Below are 21,640 nucleotides of genomic sequence, written 5' to 3' on the forward strand. Positions count from 1 at the left end.
TTGTGTTGATAATTTTAATTCACGGAACCGAAAGTTATTAGTTATCATATGCATGCTCTTTTTAGTTTCTATAAATAATATTGTATTTCACCTATAAAAATCTATTTATGTATATTTGATATGCTTAACTCTATCTATAATTATGTATTTGGAACCCTAGATATTTTCAATTAACTTAAATTTATCTTCTTCTTTTTGATTTTATTTATCTTTTTTGGGTACATTAGTTTCTCATTTCCCATCTGCTAGCGATGCTATCTTTACGTTAACAAATGAAAATACGAAGTTCAGTTTGATCATAGCAAATGTCACCTCTCCTGATGTATTCAAGCTTCTTCAACTAGGAGTAAGCATGGGAATACCAACAATTTGTAAGTTATTTAATTTTCTCCAAATTTGGATCTTTTCATTCCAACATTTACTTCAATTTTAACCTATTTATTTCTCTAACATTTCATCTTGTACTCATCTAGTGATGTCGAACAATGACAACCCGACCATGGCAGTGACTATGATTGAGAACGGGGCATTTCTCTACATCGAGAGGCCAGCAAACCCCGAGACGCTAAGATACCTATGGCAGCATGTGGCGAGGGAGACCATGCGCGTGATGAGAGAGCGCGAAAGGCTGATAATGGAAAACTGTAACAACTTTTTCAGTATGGATAAAGGGAAGCGTAAAGGAAACGATTACTATAACAAAAAATACGTTGAAAACGATCACAGCTTCGATAATAGTATGCTGAGCCAAGGAAATGTGAAGAGAAAGATGTGTACCGAATGGACTAAAGAGCTACACGAGAAATTTGAGGAGGCTATTTATCAATTAGGGGATGGAAGTAAGATTTTTTCCAACACTAATGTAGTAAAAAAAATATTTTGAAACATGAATATTGCATACTATTGAATCTAGCCAACATTTATTTAATAATTGCTTCAATTTAGATATCTTTCCAAATGAGATAGCGAAGAAGATGAATGTGCCTGGCCTACAGAGAATGCAAATTGCGAGCCATCTTCAGGTTTGTTTTTCAGCAACTTAAACTTACAATAAGTTACATCTACAATATTTAGGCATTTCGTTTTATATAGCCTACTTGTTTAGCTTGCTTTTTTAAATTAATTTTCTCTCTTATACTATTAGATAAATACACTGGAACAAGGTAACTTTATTTTATTCTTTATTAAAAACTGGTGGTTGTATAAACCGTAATATTCTAAAATTATATTTAGAAAATTCGCCAAGCTGACGACGAAGACCCAGAGTCAACCCAAACGGATCCCAAGTCATCTGATGGTAAGAGGTCCAGCAACAAGCGGAGGCGGTTTGGGCGCATGCCACGATCCATGCTGGCCAAATTAAAAGAGCGGGCCCACATTCATTCATCGAATAGCGAGATGGAGGGTAGGGTTACTGAATCAAGCGATGGTGAGGGGGCAAGCCACAAGCCAAGTCGGTTCGGGTCCATGCCCAAAATTATGGAGGCCAATTCAATAGACCGGGTCGATGATCATGGATCGAGATTTGAAATGCAGGCTGTGGCTAATGAAACAGGGATGGCTAACCAGCCCTCATATGAACAAGAAGATATCTTCAATAATTTAGAGGCCTTCCTAATTAACCCAAAAATCAACATTTGATGATTTTGTTCTTTTCACTACTCTTTGATGTGTGTATCAGAGCTAGTAACTCAATAAGTAATTGAGCATTTTTCAATTATGTATCCATAATTGTGTTGTTTAAACTTGAAGGAGTCAATCTAATTTTTTCTATTGCTTGTACATTCTTTATTTCTCAATAAAAAAGGAAAAGTTTCAAGGAAGAAATTAAAATAGTAGAAAGTTAATCAGGTGATATATCTGATTAGAACAAAGTCATGGAATTACATTATCTTTGTAAATTCTATTAAAAAGAATAATAATAAAGTAATCATCTTATATAATGTTCAATTACTTTTCGAGATGATTTAATTAAAATATAGGTATAATTGTCATAAGTATATTTTTTAGGTAAATCAAATATTTCTATGTACTAGTAGTAATATCAAACCCCTTCATCACCCTAAATATTCCGTTTTTCCTTCACCACAGCCAAGGTTTTCTTACTATAATTCTAACTTTACTATATCAAAAACAACAACAAGAAAACTACAACCGAGTTCTTCACCGATCGAGGGTGGTGGCGATGGAGATGGCACAGGTGCCAACGCACTTGCTCTTGCCCATTTACGTGGATGGCCTGAGGAGCAAGAGTCTTCTGCCGCTACAAATAACTTATCTTTTAAGAACACAAAAATAGAGACACAATAGTTGTGTTGGAAATTTTTTAAATATAATTATAATTTAGGACGGAAAAAGGCATCCTAAATTGATGATAAAATATCTTAATCTTTTGTTTTTCTAAAATCGCTAATTTTATTTGGAAAACTTGAGACATCACTTTTGGTTTCTTATTTCAATAATTATAGCGACCTAATATAAAATTATATTACAGTGAGATGTACAATGATTTACCTTTTCATATTACAACAACATAGTCTTCAATATTTTTTTTCAGTTACCTTTTTTATAAAAAAAATGATAACCAAATTTTAAGATTTTCAACATCAAAAGATCATATTCTAACTTTATTTGTTTTTGCAATTTGAAGAGATATTTTACTCATCTCAAATTAAGTTACTATTTGTGTTCTTAAGTGGGAAACAGTAGTAGTACTTTGGAATGCGGGTGTGCATGGTGCGCTAGCTCTTCTTCATAATTAAAATAAAATATAATAATTACAAAATTAGTAATTATTAGAATTTGTTAAATAAATATGAAAATAAGTAATTATTTTTGTGCCTAAACTAAAAGTTTTATATCACTTGAGACAGATGAAGTTTTATTTTAAAGGAAGATAAAAAAATTTCATTTTAATTAGCACTATATTGTAGACTACAAATAATCTAACGACATAACGACACTCATATATAATTGTGTCGAGAATTCAAACAACAATTGATTAATTAGTAAGAAAACCTCAAGAGTTAGGAGTGTATGATATCGCAACATTAGGAAGAAAATAAACATGCATAGATGTTTTTCTCAATTTTATGAATTTAAAACATCTTTTATAAATTGATTGCATCTAATTACTTTTTGAGGTTATCAACTGATCCTTTGAACTTTAAATCTATATATTCCATATTATAATTAGAGTTCTAAACAACAAATACATGATTGTATATGTAAAATTGAACATTGCAGTCACAAATACTCCCAAAATGTTAGGAAATTTTTAAGTGGTATTTGTCTATAAATTTTATCAAATTCTAGTTTTGTATATTAAACCATAAAAAAACAAATGAAATTTTTTAATTTGGTATGATACATATTATTTCGTTGCATTAAACATAACATAATTTTGGTTGATGGCCGGTAATGTTACGGAATAAGTAATCAAGCTATGTCACAGAAATATTGATTTTGTGGAAAATTGTAACAAATTAATACTCCCTCCGTCCCGTTTTAGCAGTCTCATTGACTTTTTTGCCCTCATTTTGTAAAAATGATAAAAAAATAGTTAAAGAGGAAAATTGTTAAATTAAGAGAGAGAATAATATAGAGAAGAGTCTTATCTATATTATTCTCTCTCTTAATTTACCATTTTTCCTCTTTAACTAATTTTTATCATTTTTACAAAATGAGGGCAGAAAAGTCAATGGGACTGCTAAAACGGGACGGAGGGAGTGGTTTGGTAACCTACGGATTTTTAAGGTGAGAAGCAAAACTATAGATTGATGAAATATTATGCAAATTATCGTTTTACAAGGAAAGTTTATAAAAAATTTTGCTAATAATATCGTGAAATAGGTATGCAAAAATTGTTGCATTAGAGGGTAACTATATACAATAAAAGTGAGTATTGTATAATGGTAAGTAATCATGTACTAGCATTTACCTCAAAAAAACAATATTTTATTAAAAGCAGCCGTGTGAAAATGAGAAAATAACTTTTCAAAAACACACAATATTATTAATTGAACAATACTACTACTATTGATTAAACTATTATAATCGGTTATTTGAAATCCACAACACACTATAAATACCACCTTGTACATATCCATACTTTTTATTTGTAAAAGAAAAATAGAACTCGGTTCTCTTGAGGTCTTAATACATAAGTTTCTTGCCTTTTTCACTTTTTATTTCAATATCAAATTATTCAAACTCTAATGATACATTTTTGTGCCTTTTTTCAGATTTTGAAACACTGATTCGAAATGAATTCATATATTTCGGTTATGCGTGAACTTCATGTTCTATTTGTGGACCATGAATGGAATTGTTTAACCACCACAAGCCTGATTGAAGCATGCCACTATAGAGGTAGATATACTTTTGATGTTTCAATAAATTTATGTATAAGTTGTATCGATATTCATATGTATAGTACTATAAATGACTGTCCTAGTTTGGGTTTGACTAATGATTACTCATCTTCTTCAATTGTCAACATTCAGTCAATGATTGAATTTGAAAAACAAACATTAGTAACTAACATATGGAGTAGTAAATTATTGTGTATGAAAAATAAGCTTTTATGGCATCACATTTATTTATTCACTCATTAAATGTTTTCATCTTGAAAATAAGTTTTTATGGCATCACATGTATAGATCCGAAAAAACATGTATATAGGGAAACACTAGTGTTCTTCACCCTCAGAGTAATAATATAGTATAACCAATCTCATCTTTAGGATCTTAATCAGGTTGGTCAAAAATTCATGGAATCCGGATTGCATTGTACAAGGGTAAAGTCGGGAAAACACACCTGAAAAAAAAAAAAGACCGATCTAGAGTTGTTCTCAATTAAAGGGGTGTTTTGCCTTTAGCGCGAGCCCAAACATTATAACATAAGTATTTACATAATAAATGAAAGAAATATCCAAACATGTCATAAATTTTAGATATATAATGTTTATTTTAATTTGTAGTTTCCATGAATAATCTTGTATTTCACCTACAAAAATCTATATATGTATATTTCATAAGCTTAATTCTATCTATAATTATGTATTTGACCACTAAACGTTACATTTTCTTTTTATAATTTCTAAATATTTTCAATAAGTAAATTTTATCTTCTTCTTTTTTATTTATTATTTTTTTTTTTGGAATATTATTAGTTACCCCTGTCCAACATGCTGGCGCTGCTATCTCAATGTTATCAAATGGAAACACAAAAATAGATTTCATCATAGCAAATATCACCTCACTTGACGTGTTAAAGCTTCTTCAACTAGCAGTAAGCAAGGGAATACCAACAATTTGTAAGAATATTAATTTTCTCTAATTTTTGGACCCTTTTAATGATTTCAATATTTATTTTCACCAAGTATATGCATGTATGCAATTTAATATTTCATATTGTACACCTCTAGTGATGTCGAACGATGATGACATCACGAGCACGGGAGCGTGGGCGATTGAGAACGGGGCGTTTCTCTACATCAAGAGGCCAACGAACCCCGATATGCTAAAATACCTATGGCAGCACGTGGCGAGGGAGACCATGCGCGTGCTGAGAGAGCGTGAAAGGCCAATGGCAGCCAGCTATGCCACGGCTCAATGTGGCGTCGGGTTTGGGGAAATTGAAAACCCCACCAACTTGTTCGCCATTGATAAAGGGAAGAGTAAAATGAACTATTACTATAACAAAAAATATGTTGAAAAGGAATACAACTTCGATAATAATACGATGAGCCAAGGAAAGGTAAAGAGAAAGATGTATATCCTGTGGACTGACGAGCTACACAAGAAATTTGTGGATGCTGCAGAACAACTAGGGAAGGGAAGTAAGAGTTTTTTCTACACTAATGTTGTTGTAGATATAAAATTTTGTAACATGAATACTATATATTGCAACTAGCTAACATTAATTTTGTAATTGCTTCAATTTGATAAATAATAGATATCTATCCAAAGGAGATATTGGAAAAGATGGATGTGCCTGGACTAACAAGAGAGCAAGTAGCAAGTCATCTTCAGGTTTGGTTTTCAACAACTTATGCATATATTCAATAAGTTATACTAGTATCTTAAATATTTAGACATTTCATTTTTTATAGGTTACTATCTAAATTGTATATTTAATGCCTAACTAAATTCCATTATTTATATCATTTGTCATTATAGCCTACTTGTTCCTCTTGGTTTTTGAAATTCATTTTCTCTCATAGTAGTCGTACATTTTTATTTTAGTATAAAAATTACCTTTTCTTTCTTCTTTTACTAAAATCTATGTTTTCAACATTTGTGGTTTTTAACTTGAGGTATATTATGTTGAGAGTATAATGAGAAAACCCTAATATTTTCAAAATCAATTTTTAGAAATGGCGTCGTGGGGAATGGAGATCCCCCAAAGACCGAAAATCAACCCGGTTCAATCCCAAGTCATCCGATGGCGAGGGGTCCAGCTACAAGCCGAGGCGGTATGGGGCCATGCCGCGATTAATGAAGGAAAAATCAAAAGATCGAGTCTGCGATCATGGATCGATAAGTGAAATGGAGGCTAAGGTTAGTGAAACGGGGTTGACTAACCAGTCATCCGATGGTGAGTTCGGGTCCATGCCCGAAATAGTGAAGGCCAATTCAAAAGAACAGGTCGACGATCATGGACCGAGAAATGAAATGGAGGCTAACCAGCACACATATCATCAATATCTGGAATATGAAGCATTAAGCCTCTTCCCCCCTCCAGAAAGTATTGAACAAGACACACACTCTCTAGACCACATGGGCCTATCACCATCACTAATTGTTGATAAACTTTTCACTACTTTTTGATGTGTGTATTAGAGCTACTAACTCTATAAGTAACCAAACATTCTTCAATTATGTATCCATAATTGTATTTTAAGGAGTCCATCCACATAAAGATAATCATTTTTTATTGCTTACATATTCTCTATTTCTTGTTACTATTTCTCAATAAAAAAAATTAGGAAAAGTTTCTAATAAAAATAAAGTCGTGCAATTACATTATGACCAGCCTCTCTCTCCTACATATCACCACTAATTAAACCTAGGGTTTCTTGTTAATTGTTATTTTTATTTTGGAGATGAAAATTTGAAGAATTCATTTTTTTATTTTAGTATTATGGAGTGTATTTATGGTGCATATATGGTTTAATAAAATGAGAATTGATTTTAAGTACTATATGTAAGATATATGGATCGATGTACATTAATCGTGACTAATGAGATATAACTAGGAAGTAATTAATAATCTAATTAAATTCAACACTAAAATAATGAACTTTTGCCGATCACTGTAGTAACCAAGCTCACATTTCCTCAGAAATTACTGGATTTGATTATTGGATAACTGATAGCAAATTCAAACTTCATGATTTTTCTAGCTTATCCTTAATGGTGGAGAACAAATCAAAATTTGAGCAAATTTCATAACATTTTAGCTAATTTGGGCTAAAATGCTTATTTTCGTAATTGGTCTTAGAATTAGTGGCCCTTGTTGAGTTGTTTCATTTATTTCATATCATCCCCAATAATTAATTCATTATCTGTTTCAAGTTTCATTTACTCTACCTCATAAATAAGAATCACATTCCATTAAATAATTCGTTTGTCCTACAATTTACCCTTTACAGTCTAATAATCAATGTATCATATTCCTTCATGTACACTCCAAAAAATGTACTTTCTCAAATTGTTATCGAGGAATACCTACGAATCATATATATTTCCACATCCATTGATCAACTCGTGTTATAATTTTTTGAAGTCATAAGTAAGGGTAAGGGTGATGTATAAACTGTTCTATCTACATGAGAGAGACATTTGAGAAATCACTTTATAATCTGGTTTCTTATTTTAATAATTATATCAAACCTAATATTTATTGAGATTACAAAAATGTAGTCTTTAATAGTAGTATTTTTTTCAGTTACCCTTTTATATAATCAAGTTTTAAAATTTTCAGCATCATAATATAGTTCTAACTTTTGCTTTAGCAATTTGAAGAGATAAACTATAGTCCCATTCGTCTACAATTAAGTGCTATACATATTCTTAATTGGAACATACATTTCATCTTTTTATACGAATTAAGTCTTTTATTTCTCCTATTTTATTAGAAAAAAAAACCTTGGAATAACTCGTGTGTGAATAGTGCGCTAGCTCGTCTTCACAATTAAAATAAATAATAATTATAATTAGTTATGATTAGAATTAGTTAAATAAATAAAAGTTTTTTTTTTGCCTAAAATAAAAGTTTCATATAACTTGGGATAGGCAGAGTATTATTTTAAAAGAAATCAAAGAGATATAACTATTTAGCACTATTTTGTAGACTATAAATAACTAAAGACACTTACATAGAATTGTGTCAAGAATTCAAAGATCAGTTGATTAATTAGTAAAAGAACTTCAAGAGTTATATATGATATCTCTACATTTGGAAGAAATTAATTAACAAACATAGGTTATATATGATATCTCTACATTTGGAAGAAATTAAACATGCATAGTATTTCTCATTTCTCAATTTTATGAATTTAGATCCTTTTATGTATTGGTTGCATGAGTATAAGAATTACTTTTTGAGGTTATCTACTGATTATTGGGAACTTTAAGTCTGATTTAGTCTGTTTATATCTTCCATATTATAAACAACAATTCCATGATAGTATAGGAAAAATTGGACATTGCAATCACATTCACTACAAAAAAATGGACCTTTCTCGGGGTATTTGTCTTTAAATTTTCAAACTTTCGTCAAATTCTTATTTTGCACACCAGCTTTAAAATCCATCTCGAGAGTTTAAAATTTGTAAGAAAATTATCACTTTTTCATATAGCTCAAAGCACCGGTCCTTGACTTGGATCTTTTTTAATTAAAATTTGGTAATTGGTAACAGAATTACAGTAATTAATTTAGTTTGAAGGTCTCATGTTTTACAAGGAAAGTTGAAAAAAAAATGCGACTAATAGTCTAATATCGTGAAATAGGTAAGCTAAATTGTTGCATTAAAGGGTAACTATATAAAATAAAATTTACTACTCCTATTATATAAAGGTAAGTATAATTATATAGCATTTACCCCTAAAAAACAACGTTTTATTAAAAGCAGACGCGTGAAAAGATAAGAAAAATTGAGTTTTTTAACATACATGGGTTTGACTTCTTCATGGCCGGTGTAATAAATAGCATAACAAAAATCAAAACTATTATTTTATTATTAAATATGATAGTTAATAAACATATTTAATATACATATTGTTCAAGTGCCTTGTGAGAAGAAATGGAACTTTTACAAATGAAAAAAAAGAAGTAATAACTATACTAAAAAACCTAAAATTAATTAAACAAATTTAATCAGTTATTTGAAATCCACAACAAACTATAAATACTAGGCATTATACCCAAACTTTCAATTTGTACAAAAAATAAAATCGACCTCAATTCTTTTGAGGTCTTTCTGGTTTGTGTTTATTTTATTTTCTAGCATAAGTTTCTTATTTTTTCACTTTTTTTTTCTATATCAACTTATTAACACATTTTTTGTGCCTCTTTGTAGATTTTGTTGCATCAAATCAAGTGCAAAAACCCTAATTTGAAATGACTTCATATCTCTCAGTTATGCAAGAACTTCATGTTCTATTTGTGGATCATGATTGGGATTGTTCAAACACCATAAGTCTGATGGAAACATGCCAGTACAGAGGTAGATATATTTTTCTTGCTCTTTTTAATTCACACATAGATTCGATTGTGTGGATACAACCCGATTCATAATCTCGGGATAATGTTTGTGTATGATTGGTCTTGGTTTATGAGTCTTATCCTTTTACTTATAACAAAATTTGCTTTTTATAATTCACACATATTATTCGGTTGTGTGGATAGATCCCTATAAAACAAGATTATTTTTTTAATCTCGAGTAATCTCATATCAATTGAATCTTAGGTATTTTCGGTACGATTTAGCCTTCAGTAATTGAAACCCACTTTTGAATTCTCTTAGTCTCACTACTTCAGTTATGAAACACACACTTACAACTATCATGAGTAGATTCTTAATTTGGGGAAGTGCATTTTTTTCTTTTTTGTTCTTGTTTTGGATTGAAGAGTTATTACTAATATATATTTCATGTTTATGTTTTCTCAATTTATTAGAACTCTATGTGAAAAATCGTTAATCTTTTTTGCTTACATTAGTGAGAGTATACTATAGGACCCTTTGTTATTGTATATACTTTTAGATGTTTTAATCAACTTATGAAAAAGTTCTGTCGATATATTCACATATGTGATCTATTATTTCACCCAAAAAAAAAAGTATAAATGTGTCTTGACTGTCCTAGTTTTGCTTTGACTATTGTTTTATCATGTCATTCAATTATCTAATTAAATGTAGTCAATGATTGAGTGTGAAATACGAATGATGCTAGTAACTAAGGTGTAGTAAAGGCGACTGAGTTTGAAAAATGAGCTTTTATGGAATCCCATTTATTTATTCAATGTTTTCATCTAGAAACTGAGTTTTTAGGGCATCACATATATAGACCAAACATAAACTGCCACTCCCTATATAATTAGACAAAAAAAAATTGAAAGAAAGAAAGATCAACTGAAATGTCTTAATTTTTAGATATATAATGAATAATCAAATTAATAGTTTTCCACAAATCAACTTGTATTTCACCTGCAAAAATATATGTATGCATATTTGTGAAACTTATCTATGTAGTAAAACTCATAAACATTACATTTTCTATTATTATCTCTAAATATTCTCAATAGATGAAATATCTCTTCTTCTTTTTAATTGAGTTTATTCCTTTTTTTTTTGGTATATTAGTTACTCGTGTTCCATTTGCTGGTGCTGCTATGTCAATGTTACAAAATGGAAAGTCGAAAATCGATTTGATCATAGCAAATATCACTTCTCCTGATGTATTCAAGCTTCTTCAACTAGCAGTAAGCATGGAAATACCAACAATTTGTAAGCTATTTTTCTCTAATTTTGGACCCTTTTAATTATTTCAATATTTATTTTCACTAAGTATGTTTGTAGTAATTTAAATTTCATCTTGTACACATATAGTGATGTCGGGCGATGACGACTTGAGCATGGCTGCGAGGGTGATTGAGAATGGGGCGTTTCTCTACATCAAGAGGCCAACGAGCCCCGAGATGCTAAGATACCTATGGCAGCACGTGGCGAGGGAGACCGTGCACGTGCTGAGAGAGCGCGAAAGGCTGATGGCGGCCAGCTACATTACGCCTCAATGTGGTGTCGAATTTGGGAGCATGGAAAACCCTAACAACTTTTCCGCGATGGATAGTGGGAAGCGTAAAAAGAACGATTACTATAACGAAAAATATATCGAAGAGGAATACAAAATCAATAATAGTATGGTGAGCCAAAGAAGAGTTAAGAGAAAGATGTATACCGAGTGGACTCAAGAGCTACACGAGAAGTTCTTGGATGCTGTGGAACAACTAGGGGAAGGAAGTAAGATTTTTTTCTACTATAATGTAGACACATAGATGTAAAATTTTGATACTTTTTTTGAAACTGGCAAACATTTATTTAATAATTGCTTCAATTTTGATGTAATAGGTTGCTTTCCAAAGGAGATATTGGAGAAGATGAACGTGCCTGGACTAACAAGAATGCAAGTGGCAAGTCATCTTCAGGTTTGTTTTTTCAACAACTTATAACATAGGGTTAATTTCCTATTAAAACATGAAATTTGATTGAATTCTGGTTTGTCTCGCTTCTTTTAAATTTGGAATAACAAACATGAAGTTTCAAAAAGTTTCAATTGTCCCATTTAACCATTTGTGCTATTAGTTTTAGTTTCTTAAGCTCAAAATAAGATATTTAGTCGTCCATGTTATTACATTATTATACATTTACGTCAGTATTCATTGACAATACTAAAATTTTACATGCAGCATCGAATTTGCATTCAAAAAAGTTATTTTGGGACAATTGAGAACTTATTGAAGTTTCTTGATTTATCATTCAGATTTGAAAGATGCGGAACAAATAAGAATTTTACCAAACTTCGTGAATTTATAAGCAATTAACTGTATAAATGATTCATGATTCATGATTTCTCAATTAACCATATTGAGAAAATCTTAACATTTTCAAAATCATGGTTTAGAAATGTCGTAATGAGAACTGGCGATCCCCCGAAGAGCGAAAATCAACCCCCGGGGGCAATCCCAAGTCGCCCAATGGCGAGGGGACTAGCCACAAGCCGAGGAGGTTCGGGTCCATGCCCCTAATAAAGAAGGAAAAATCAGAGGACCGAGCCTACGATCACGGATCGAGAAGTGAAATGGAGGCTAAGGTTACTGAAACAGGGATGGCTAACCAAACCACATATCATCAGCAAAATGGAGCATTCCTTCCTCATCCAGAAAATAATATTGCTCTAGACATGGACCACATGCACCTATCATCAATTGATGATATTGATTTTTATACTAATCCGTGATGTGTGTTTTAGAGCTAGGTAAGCATTCAAATTCGATTATGTATCCATAATTGTATTGTTTAAGGAGTCGGTTCACTTAGAGATAATAATTCTTAATTGCTTTACATTCTTGATTGTTTGTTCGTGATTGTGGGTTGTTTCTCAAATTGAAAATAGTGGTGAATGTCTCATAAAAATAAAGTTGGGATATAATCTGTCTTAGAAAGCTTATTGCTTATTTCTATTTTTGTGCGTCTCATAAAGTATATCCTGTACTTTTACCATTTTTAATAGTGGATGTCACATTCTACTAATTTATTTTTACCTATATTTTATTATTAAATTATAAAAATAGAATTTATATTTTATTAATTTTTTTTATTTAATTTTAGCGACAGCAATATCCCTTTAGTGAAACATCACCCATTCCAAGGCATGATACTTTGAAAATCCACTCATACACACAAAAGCAGCATATGTATACCTTACTTTGAACTTTTACACCTTTTTCACCTCAATTATCAATTCTCTCCCCTTTTTGGACGGCTCTTTTCCCACTTCAAATTCAATCTTCCACACACATTCCTTCACCACCTTATCTTCCTCTCTCTTTCCTTCCTATAAATCTCCCTCTCTCTCTCTCTCAAGCCATAATCCATCACCACTCAACCTAGCTTTTCTTGTTATAATACCTTTACTATATATCCCAATAACAAGAAAACTAGGCTTAGTAGCAATGGAAAGCTACACGCGTAATCCGCACGCGCCGAGGGCGGCCGCGGTGGCGATGGCGCTGGTGTCGGCGATCGTGCTCTCGCCGCTATACGTGGACAGCCGCCTCGAGTCCCGGTGGAGCTCGAGCGGCTTGGTGCTGCCGGCGGTGGTGGCGGGGCTGATCGTCGCCATCAAGTCCACCGCTTCTTCTTCCTCTTCTTCGTTGGAAAGAAGCGGTGGACTGGAATCTGGAGATTCCGATTCCATTTTTGGAATCGGAGGCTCCAGTTTAGGGCTAGCTGGGATTTTGATCTTGCTCGTTTTTGTGCTTACGTGGCAGCAATCTGTACAACAGTTTTTGTGGAGATGAAAATTTCCATGTTTGAATTGAGATACTGATGCAAGTTCTTCCCTTCTGAATCAGATAGATTCATGCCTATTTTATTTCTCGATTCAATAGAAGCTCAAAGAGGTGAATAGGGCCCCCTTCTGTGAGATTCTGTGTATTCTAGAGTTACTTACCATGTCAATTATCAATTCTTGGTCATTGAGATTCACATCAATTCGGATTAATATTTAGGTATAGATATTACCGCTTTTTTCTCCTTTTCAAAAACAAAATTGAAATGATTGAAGTTTTTCTATTTGGAATCGAAGTAGTTTGGTGGTTACAATTTGTGGTGTGGGTGTAATAATTATGTTTATTGATCTAAGGAATTGTGGTCTATACTCTACATCTAAATATTTTGAATTTTTTTTATTAAATTTTAACCATGACTAATAACAAATAATTAAGAATTGGTTGATGATCCTTAATCAAGGTTAATAAGGATAATTCGAATGCACTCCTCTGTCCGCAGTTAGAACTCTATTTTTTTCATTTTAGTATGTCTGCAAATAAGAGATCTGATTTATTTTACAATAAATGGAAGTAGGCCACACATTCTCCTAATTCCTTTCACTCATATTTTATTTAAAACTAATATATAGAAGTACGACTCATATTTCAATAACTTTTTCTTATATACTTTTTTTAATAATTTTTAAAATTCATACCAAAAAGAAATGTGACTCCTAATGACGAACATAAATAGTATAATGCTATTACAATGTGAAAGTAACCTGATAAAAAAAGATAAATGAGAAATTATTATTAATACTTTTGAATAATAAAGTACTCCTTCTAACTACTCCCTCCGTTCCATAGTAATGGAGGCGTTTCTTTTCGGCACGGAGATTAAGAAAAATTGTGTTAGGTGAGTTAAGTAAAGGGAGAATAAAGTGAAAAATGAAAAAGGCAGAGAGATGGAGAGAGAAAAAAAGTAAGAGAGAGTAAAGTAGGTGTGAAAAAATGTGTTGACTTTACTAAAAAGAGAAATGACTCTATTATTATGGAACGTACTAAAATGGCAAAATAACTCTATTACTATAGAACGGAGAGAGTAAAACGTACACACACTAAAAGAGGCTTCATGTATCAAAATAAGCCCAGAATATTGGGCCTTCCACTTAGTCCAGATTTTAAATGGGCCAAAAATGGCCCACATCAAATTACACTTGAAACCCAAAAATAAGCATATACATACAATCACACGTATATCTACATGTATATGTATATCACTTGCAACAGATTCCTCTATAATCATTGCGGTGGCCGACGGCGTTTGGCAGCATCTCGCGGCGTCTGGAGTTCCGGTGGCAGCTCAGATCGCCGATTTCCGGCCAAGTAAGAAAAATTCGCAATATGTATGTTTATATATTCCACATTTGAAGCCTGATTGTGTTATGTGATTAGTGATGGCGGTTACGTTGAGTCGTCGATTGATTAGCTCCAAAAGCATTCAATTCAATAAATCTATGCGTTTTATGATACTCACTTCCGCGCTTATGAAATGATTGAAGGATTGATTGCATAAGCAGAAGTATTATAACTTTATCAATTCAACTGGCTCTGAAAAATGTCTCGTAGTGTTGGAGGTGATCACTTTTTACGATGCTGCGATTTAGGTGAAACAGTCATTTAAATTGGATGTTTTACCTTTTCTATTAGATTTTCAGGTGCAGGGGTTAAACTAAGCTGTTAATTATAATGGAGTCATTTTAATGGTCATGATGTTTTCATCTGTTGATGTGAATTTCGAGGTGTGAAGTTTGCTTTGTTAGATGAAATAAGTGATTGGAGTTGCGCTGTGTGAACTTTTTGTTGTTCTTCGTAATGTTTAGATTTATAGCAACATAGTTTATTCATGATTTGTTGAAGAATTGGCATATTGGATCTGCAGCTTGAGATAATTGTCTTGTATTCTATCAAACACTTGCTTCGTGTTACAAGTGCTTATCAGGTGTATAATGAAAGATCTTGTAATTGTATGATGGATTGCTCAAATGAGATTGGAAAACATGTTGAAAACAGATTATACAAAACTTCAGCCTGTATTGTTGAACTAGTTAAAAAGTTTTGGATTCTACTACACTTAAGTGGAATATTGGATTGTGGCTTCAGGATTCGCATTTGTTCTCTTTCTCTTTCTTTTGGATGGTCCAGTTTGTATAGCTTTGTTCGTGTTTATCTGGTACGGAACTCTCATGAAAGTTTTGCTAAACCTCTAGATCGATCTTATAGTTTTTTTGGTATAGATATCACTCAGAAAAGAAGTGAAATAAGTTGGTTGCAAGCCAGTATCTGGAAAATGGCTGAGGGTGGAGAAGAGGATATGCCGAGGGATGGAAAGATTGTAAAGGAGTTGCTGAGATCAATGAGCATTGACGATTATGAACCCCAAGTTGTGCACCAGTTCTTGGAGCTATGGTATCAGTACGTTGCAGACGTGCTGACCGATGCTCAAATGTATTCAGAACATGCTGAGAAATCTGTGATTGATTCTGATGATATTAAGCTTGCCATTCAGTCTAAAGTCAATTTTAGCTTCTCGCAGCCTCCACCACGAGAGGTAATCAATCTTACCTACTTTTTAAACTGTTCTTGTTCAACTATGATGATCCTTTTATAGAAAACTCTGCAAAGGGATTTGCTAAAACTGATGGCATTGCTTCTTCTCACTAGGTGCTCTTGGAGTTGGCTCGGAGCAGAAACAAGGTCCCGTTGCCAAAATCAATATCGGGGTGTGGGATCCCTCTCCCTCCAGATCAAGATATCCTTATACACCCCAATTATCAACTTGCTGTGCCTAAGAGGCAAAGGGAAGAAACTGAGGATGACGAAGAGCCTGCTGGATTGAACCCCGGTCAGAATCATGATCAGAGCGATCTCCCACAAGACCCTTCGCAGCGTGTATCGTTCTCGCTTGGAGCTAAAGACACAAAATGATGTAAGGTCAGTGATTCTTTATGCATTAAGATTTGATTTTTTTTGCTTGCATAGGATCTTCAGCTTGTTCTTGTCTCTGAAAATGCCACTTTGCTCCTATTTCTACCATTTTTGGCAATGTAAATGCCTTATAACAATCTGTTATAGTGTTATTGTTTTGGGCCTCTCAATAAGGAAATAGAAATTGCTTGGTGGTGTTTTGTAGTAATAGCCATGTTTGACCAGATTGAAAAGTAATGTAAATGTTAATTGTCACTCTCTTATTAAGATGTGTTATATGACCTACTCATAAGTCATAAACTCCTTAAAAGTGACTCTTATTATAAATAAACACTATTCCAATAAATAAAAGCCAATCTGTCTCAAATAAAAAGTCTCATTTCTTATAATTAAAAATGATTAATTAGTAAAAAAATAATTGTTTCAATGTAAATAAGTTAGTTTATTTAAAAGAATAACAATCCAAGACATAACATATCAGACTGCATACGATCTGGTACGTATTCTATTTCGTTAAATATTAGTATTAATATTATAAATAAAAGTTATTCTTATAGTAAAAGTAAATGTGTTAAATAAATATTAGTAAAAATGATTGTTATTCTAAATAATAGTTACTACCTACGTCCAAAATAAATAAATAAAGTTCTAAATGACATGAATGGTGAAATTAATATTATTGGATTGTGTAATTCACATTTAGAATGATATATAGAGTTGAAAAGATTTCAATATTTAGAATTAGTTAATTTTATAGTAGTTCCCACGTAATGTGATACGGTTTTTTTTTGGATTGTGTCATTTAAAATTGCATATATCAAAAAATAGAAATATCACTCTCTGTTACAATCAACACTACAAAATTTTAAAAGCTCTATTACAATCAACACTACAAAATTTTAAAAGAACTTATTCACTTTGAATAGAACGGATGAATGTTATTCATAAAACGTAACGATTCAACATAGAAAGATGACAATTTTCTTCCTAAATTGTGTTAAGTGTTTAGGCACAAACATTGGATCAATAAATTTAAAAATCAGTTCATGCTGTCAAACTCAGTACATCTGTGTACTAACTACTAAGATATGATGCAATAAAAGGAAATCTTACACCAGTTGCAGTTGGATAAATAATTCCCTTCATAATAACACAACAACATCAACTGTTCTTTACAAATGCTTATGTACAAGAATACCTAATTTTTTTTTATGTTATCAAATGTAAGACTACCAAAGAATGAGTTCAGGTGAGGGGTCAGCTTCTGAAGCTAGCCACAGAACCAGCAGCCAGAGGCGTCGCGCCTCTGTTGTACATCCGCTGGATTTCTTCCCGGTACTCTACCAGAGACTTGTCCGGTATGGCCGGAGTTAGTTCCACCACGTCGCCCATTTTCAGCTTGCAGGAAGGATCGCTGACGGGCTTGTGGTTCAGCCGCGGCCTCAGTTCCTCCTTAACGGGAAATCTGTAAGACATCCACCTAGAACTGCCTCGACCGGCTGTCTCCAGCAGATCCATTACTGATGAGTTGGCTGGAAACTCTTGAACAGACATCTGCAGGTTGAAATATGATGTTAAAGGTTGCAAAAGATTATCCCACATGAAATGACATCAAGAACGGACCTTATCGTTCTCAATCATGATTACGAAGATGGGACCATCAGCGTCACAATGGGGTTTCCATGAAAAGGTGCAATCTTTAGAATGGGTAGGGAAGGTGCAAGGTGGCTTCACAGAATCGGCAAAACCAACGGACGTTTGGTCTTTGCTTATTGCCTCGCACTGCCACGTCATCACCCAGCGTGCCCATTCAACCATCTGAAGTATAAAGGAAGAATATTGGGCATCTCCTTCTTTGTACCTCCAATGAGCAGCTAATCCATACTCAGCTTGCAAATGCATCTCTTTTGTTCGAATCTGAACTTCAAGAGGCACCATATCTGTGCCCGTGACCACTGTATGTAGAGATTGGTAGCTGCAACGTGCAATATAAATTTACGTACTATGTGATATAAATATGACCTGATAGAACAACATTTTCGACCCTAGAGTTGTTGACATACCCATTACACTTGGGACGAGCAATGTAGTCCTTGAACCTGTCAGGGACTTCGCGCCACAACTGCTTGACAACACTTAGAGCTTTATAGCAGTCTTCTTCAGATTCAACAATTAATCGCAATCCATGAATATCATGAATTTCATCCATATTCAGCTTCTTCCTGTAGGAGGAAGAATTTTATCGGGTCAGAACAATATTTACACCACAAAGTTGCACAAAAACACCACCGATGGTCGCTAAAACACTCTACGGTAATATTAACATACACATCTAGATATGAGTGTAGGAAGTAAAAAGAAAAGGTAAGTCATACATACTTCGACATTTTGGAGTAGATGCTGTACAAGCTCTTATGCCGGCCTGAAGCACAGTGGTATGGAATCCCTGCATCCTTCAGCGCTTCCTCCAACTTCTCCAGAGAAGAAGTAATGGCAGCCTCATCGAAGGACTTAAGAATCTTGGAGGACAGCTCTTGATGATGGTCCGGATAAAGATATGTGAAACAGAGATTTTCTAGCTGCTCCTTCCAAGTTGAGATGCCTAATCTATTGGCAAGAGGAACAAATATTTCCAAAGTTTCCTTAGCAAATCTTTGCTGTTTGATCAGGGGCAATGCATCCAAGGTCAACATATTGTGCAAGCGATCAGCAAGCTTTATCAGAACAGCTCTCGCATCTGCCATCGCGAGGAACATGGTGTGCAATCGATCTGCCTCGACAGTTTTGCAGGCAGTGTTGTTCTCCCGTGCAAGCTTGCTCAGCTGGCTCAACTTAGATACCTGTCACAGAAAATCAAGTTCAATATATCTGCAACACATACAGAACAAGTTTAAAGAAGCAGTTTTTAAATAAATCTGTCTTGATTTATTGGGGAATTCCCTCTTTCAAACCCTAAAAAGGAATCATAATAACATATTTCAACATTCTAAAACCCAACCACATCATTCACCATGTTAAAATTAGCAGATCTACTTCGTCCATCGCCTACACCTCTAAACATGAACTCATACAAGGGACTACGATATGTAAGAAACAGAATAAAGATCAACTTCTCATTCACCCCGTCTACAAAATCACCAACTCCACATCACACACACCTCAAACATGAACTCATATGAGGGATGATAGCCACATTACATTGACCTCGAGACTAACACTTAATAAAAATGTAAGGAAACATAATCAAGATCAAACTTTTGATCACCCCTACTAAATCACTAACCCCATCATCACCATCATCACCTACACCTCTAAACATGAACTTATAAGAGGAAAAAGGACCACATAGTTACATTAACCTCAAGACTAAAACTTCATATACATATATAAGGAGAAGGAATAAAGATCAAATTTTCGATTACCCCCTTTACTAATTCACCAACTCCATCATCACCGACACCTCTAAACATGAACTCATACCACATAGTACATTAACCTCATGACTAAAACTTCATATAAAAATACAAGGAAACAGAATAAAGATCAATCTTTCGCTTACCCCCTCTACTAAATCACCAACTCCAGCCCCAAAAGAACTCGATATATGATCGAAAGTGAGAAATGAATCATCAACAGCATCGTGCAAAAGCCCCGCAGCAACAACTGTAGAACTTGCGCCTATATCCGCCAGCAGAACTGCCGTTTCCGCGCAATGCTGCAAATAAGGATGTCCACTTGACCGTTTCTACACACAACAAAAGCATCAGCATAGTTAATCCCACAATCATCTCATTTTTTCATGAAATCCAAAAACATTTCAAAAACATAAGCTAAATACCTGGCCTCTATGAGCCTTCTCTGCTTCATAAAAGGCCTTAACAACAAAATCATCCCTAAAAATCGAATTCTTCGACTGCGCATCCGAAAGCAAGCCCTTAGCATACGCCGGCAAATCCATTGCCGTGAAATTCTCATCCATGTTAAAATGAAGCTCATCGCCCGGCAAAGCATTCGACGACGAAGACAGATCGAAGTCCTTCACATCCAAATCAAAAGGCGAAGAATCGTAATCAACGCACGAGCCCAACGCGTGCCTCACGAAACCTTTGAACATCCCCCCACTCCCCGACCTAATTGAGCTGAAATCAGCGCTAATTCTCAAGGGCGGGCTCCGGGAGCCCGATCCAATTGAATTATTCAGGCCTTGAAGCACCGAAACCGGACTCTGGTGCGCCTGATCTCGCTTCATAGACGAGCTCAGCGACGAGTACCGATACGAGGACCCCAATTCCTCGGCCTTGTCATGCCACAGAGCACCCAAATCCTCCGCTCCGGATGAATAACTCGCGGATTTGATCGCCGGCGACGCAAACAGGCACGATAGGCCACCAATTAACGGCTTCTGCGACGGCGATGCCGACGCCGATGACGCTGACCGGGCGTTCACATCCAAATCGTACGACGCGTGGGAGCTGATCTGGTGCGAGGCGGAGCATACGCTGCTCGGCGGGCTCGAGTATAGCGCTATGGTCGAAACCGCCATAAATTCGATTTCTGGATTTTTCACCGAAAATTGACCAATTCAGCACCCCCGGAGACGATTAATCGAAGCAATTACACAAATTCACGGCCAAAACTTTCTGATCCCAGCTAAATTGTGCAATTCAAGGGAAAAGAAAGGAGTGTGGTATGTGGAACTTTTTTTGGGGTAAATACAGAAACTGTACAGAATTATATATATACACAGATGAGTGTGTGAATTTTCAACAATCGATTGAGAGGTGGAAATGAGAAAGTCAATGAATTGGAGTTTGAGAAGACGAATTGGGAGAGAGAGAGAGTTCTATATTCTTCTACTCTGATATTTGTTCCTTTCTTTCTGGTTTCTGTGAATATGCTTCGTTTGAAGATTGGTGACCGTGTGAGTTGAAAAGACGAATATACCCTTCTGCAGTGTTGAAAATTGTGGAATTGGATTTTTGTTTTTGTGTTTAATGGTTCCAACCGTCCAAGTTCAATGGATGTGGTTTGAGGAGAAAAGCAAGGAATATAAATGTCAAATTAGGCATATTTTATCAAATGATTATCATAATAT

General features: G+C 34.0%; 3 protein-coding genes across 5 annotated transcripts; 2 read left to right on the top strand and 1 right to left on the bottom strand.

Annotated features, from left to right (window-relative positions):
* The first annotated feature begins 475 nt into the window (after positions 1-475).
* On the top strand, positions 476-1,641 carry LOC125206549 (two-component response regulator ARR14-like). The gene is made up of 3 exons (XM_048105796.1): positions 476-839; positions 946-1,022; positions 1,234-1,641. The coding sequence occupies exons 1-3, from the start codon at positions 476-478 to the stop codon at positions 1,639-1,641; spliced, it is 849 nt and encodes a 282-aa protein (XP_047961753.1).
* A 12,937-nt stretch (positions 1,642-14,578) lies between these two features.
* LOC125204642 (transcription initiation factor TFIID subunit 9-like) lies at positions 14,579-16,753 on the top strand. 3 transcript variants are annotated; one of them, XM_048103350.1, is made up of 4 exons: positions 14,873-14,943; positions 15,721-15,790; positions 15,855-16,168; positions 16,282-16,753. In XM_048103350.1, exons 3-4 carry the CDS (start codon positions 15,908-15,910, stop codon positions 16,543-16,545), a joined length of 525 nt encoding a protein of 174 aa, XP_047959307.1. In that variant the 5' UTR covers positions 14,873-14,943; positions 15,721-15,790; positions 15,855-15,907; the 3' UTR covers positions 16,546-16,753. The 3 variants fall into 3 exon arrangements, with proteins under 3 accessions (XP_047959305.1, XP_047959306.1, XP_047959307.1); XM_048103348.1 differs by lacking the exon at positions 15,721-15,790 and having other exon boundaries at positions 14,579-14,943; XM_048103349.1 differs by lacking the exon at positions 15,721-15,790 and having other exon boundaries at positions 14,585-14,943; positions 15,841-16,168.
* Positions 16,754-17,669: 916 nt separating this feature from the next.
* LOC125205326 (probable GTP diphosphokinase RSH2, chloroplastic) lies at positions 17,670-21,419 on the bottom strand. Its single transcript, XM_048104187.1, has 6 exons — positions 20,384-21,419; positions 20,105-20,290; positions 18,925-19,385; positions 18,609-18,767; positions 18,169-18,520; positions 17,670-18,099 (listed from the first exon to the last, which is right to left on the bottom strand). The coding sequence occupies exons 1-6, from the start codon at positions 21,086-21,088 to the stop codon at positions 17,803-17,805; spliced, it is 2,160 nt and encodes a 719-aa protein (XP_047960144.1). The 5' UTR covers positions 21,089-21,419; the 3' UTR covers positions 17,670-17,802.
* Between the last annotated feature and the right edge of the window lie 221 nt (positions 21,420-21,640).

The sequence above is a fragment of the Salvia hispanica genome, chromosome 2 (assembly GCF_023119035.1).
Source record: "Salvia hispanica cultivar TCC Black 2014 chromosome 2, UniMelb_Shisp_WGS_1.0, whole genome shotgun sequence".
In the NCBI taxonomy this organism is placed as follows: domain Eukaryota; kingdom Viridiplantae; phylum Streptophyta; class Magnoliopsida; order Lamiales; family Lamiaceae; genus Salvia; species Salvia hispanica.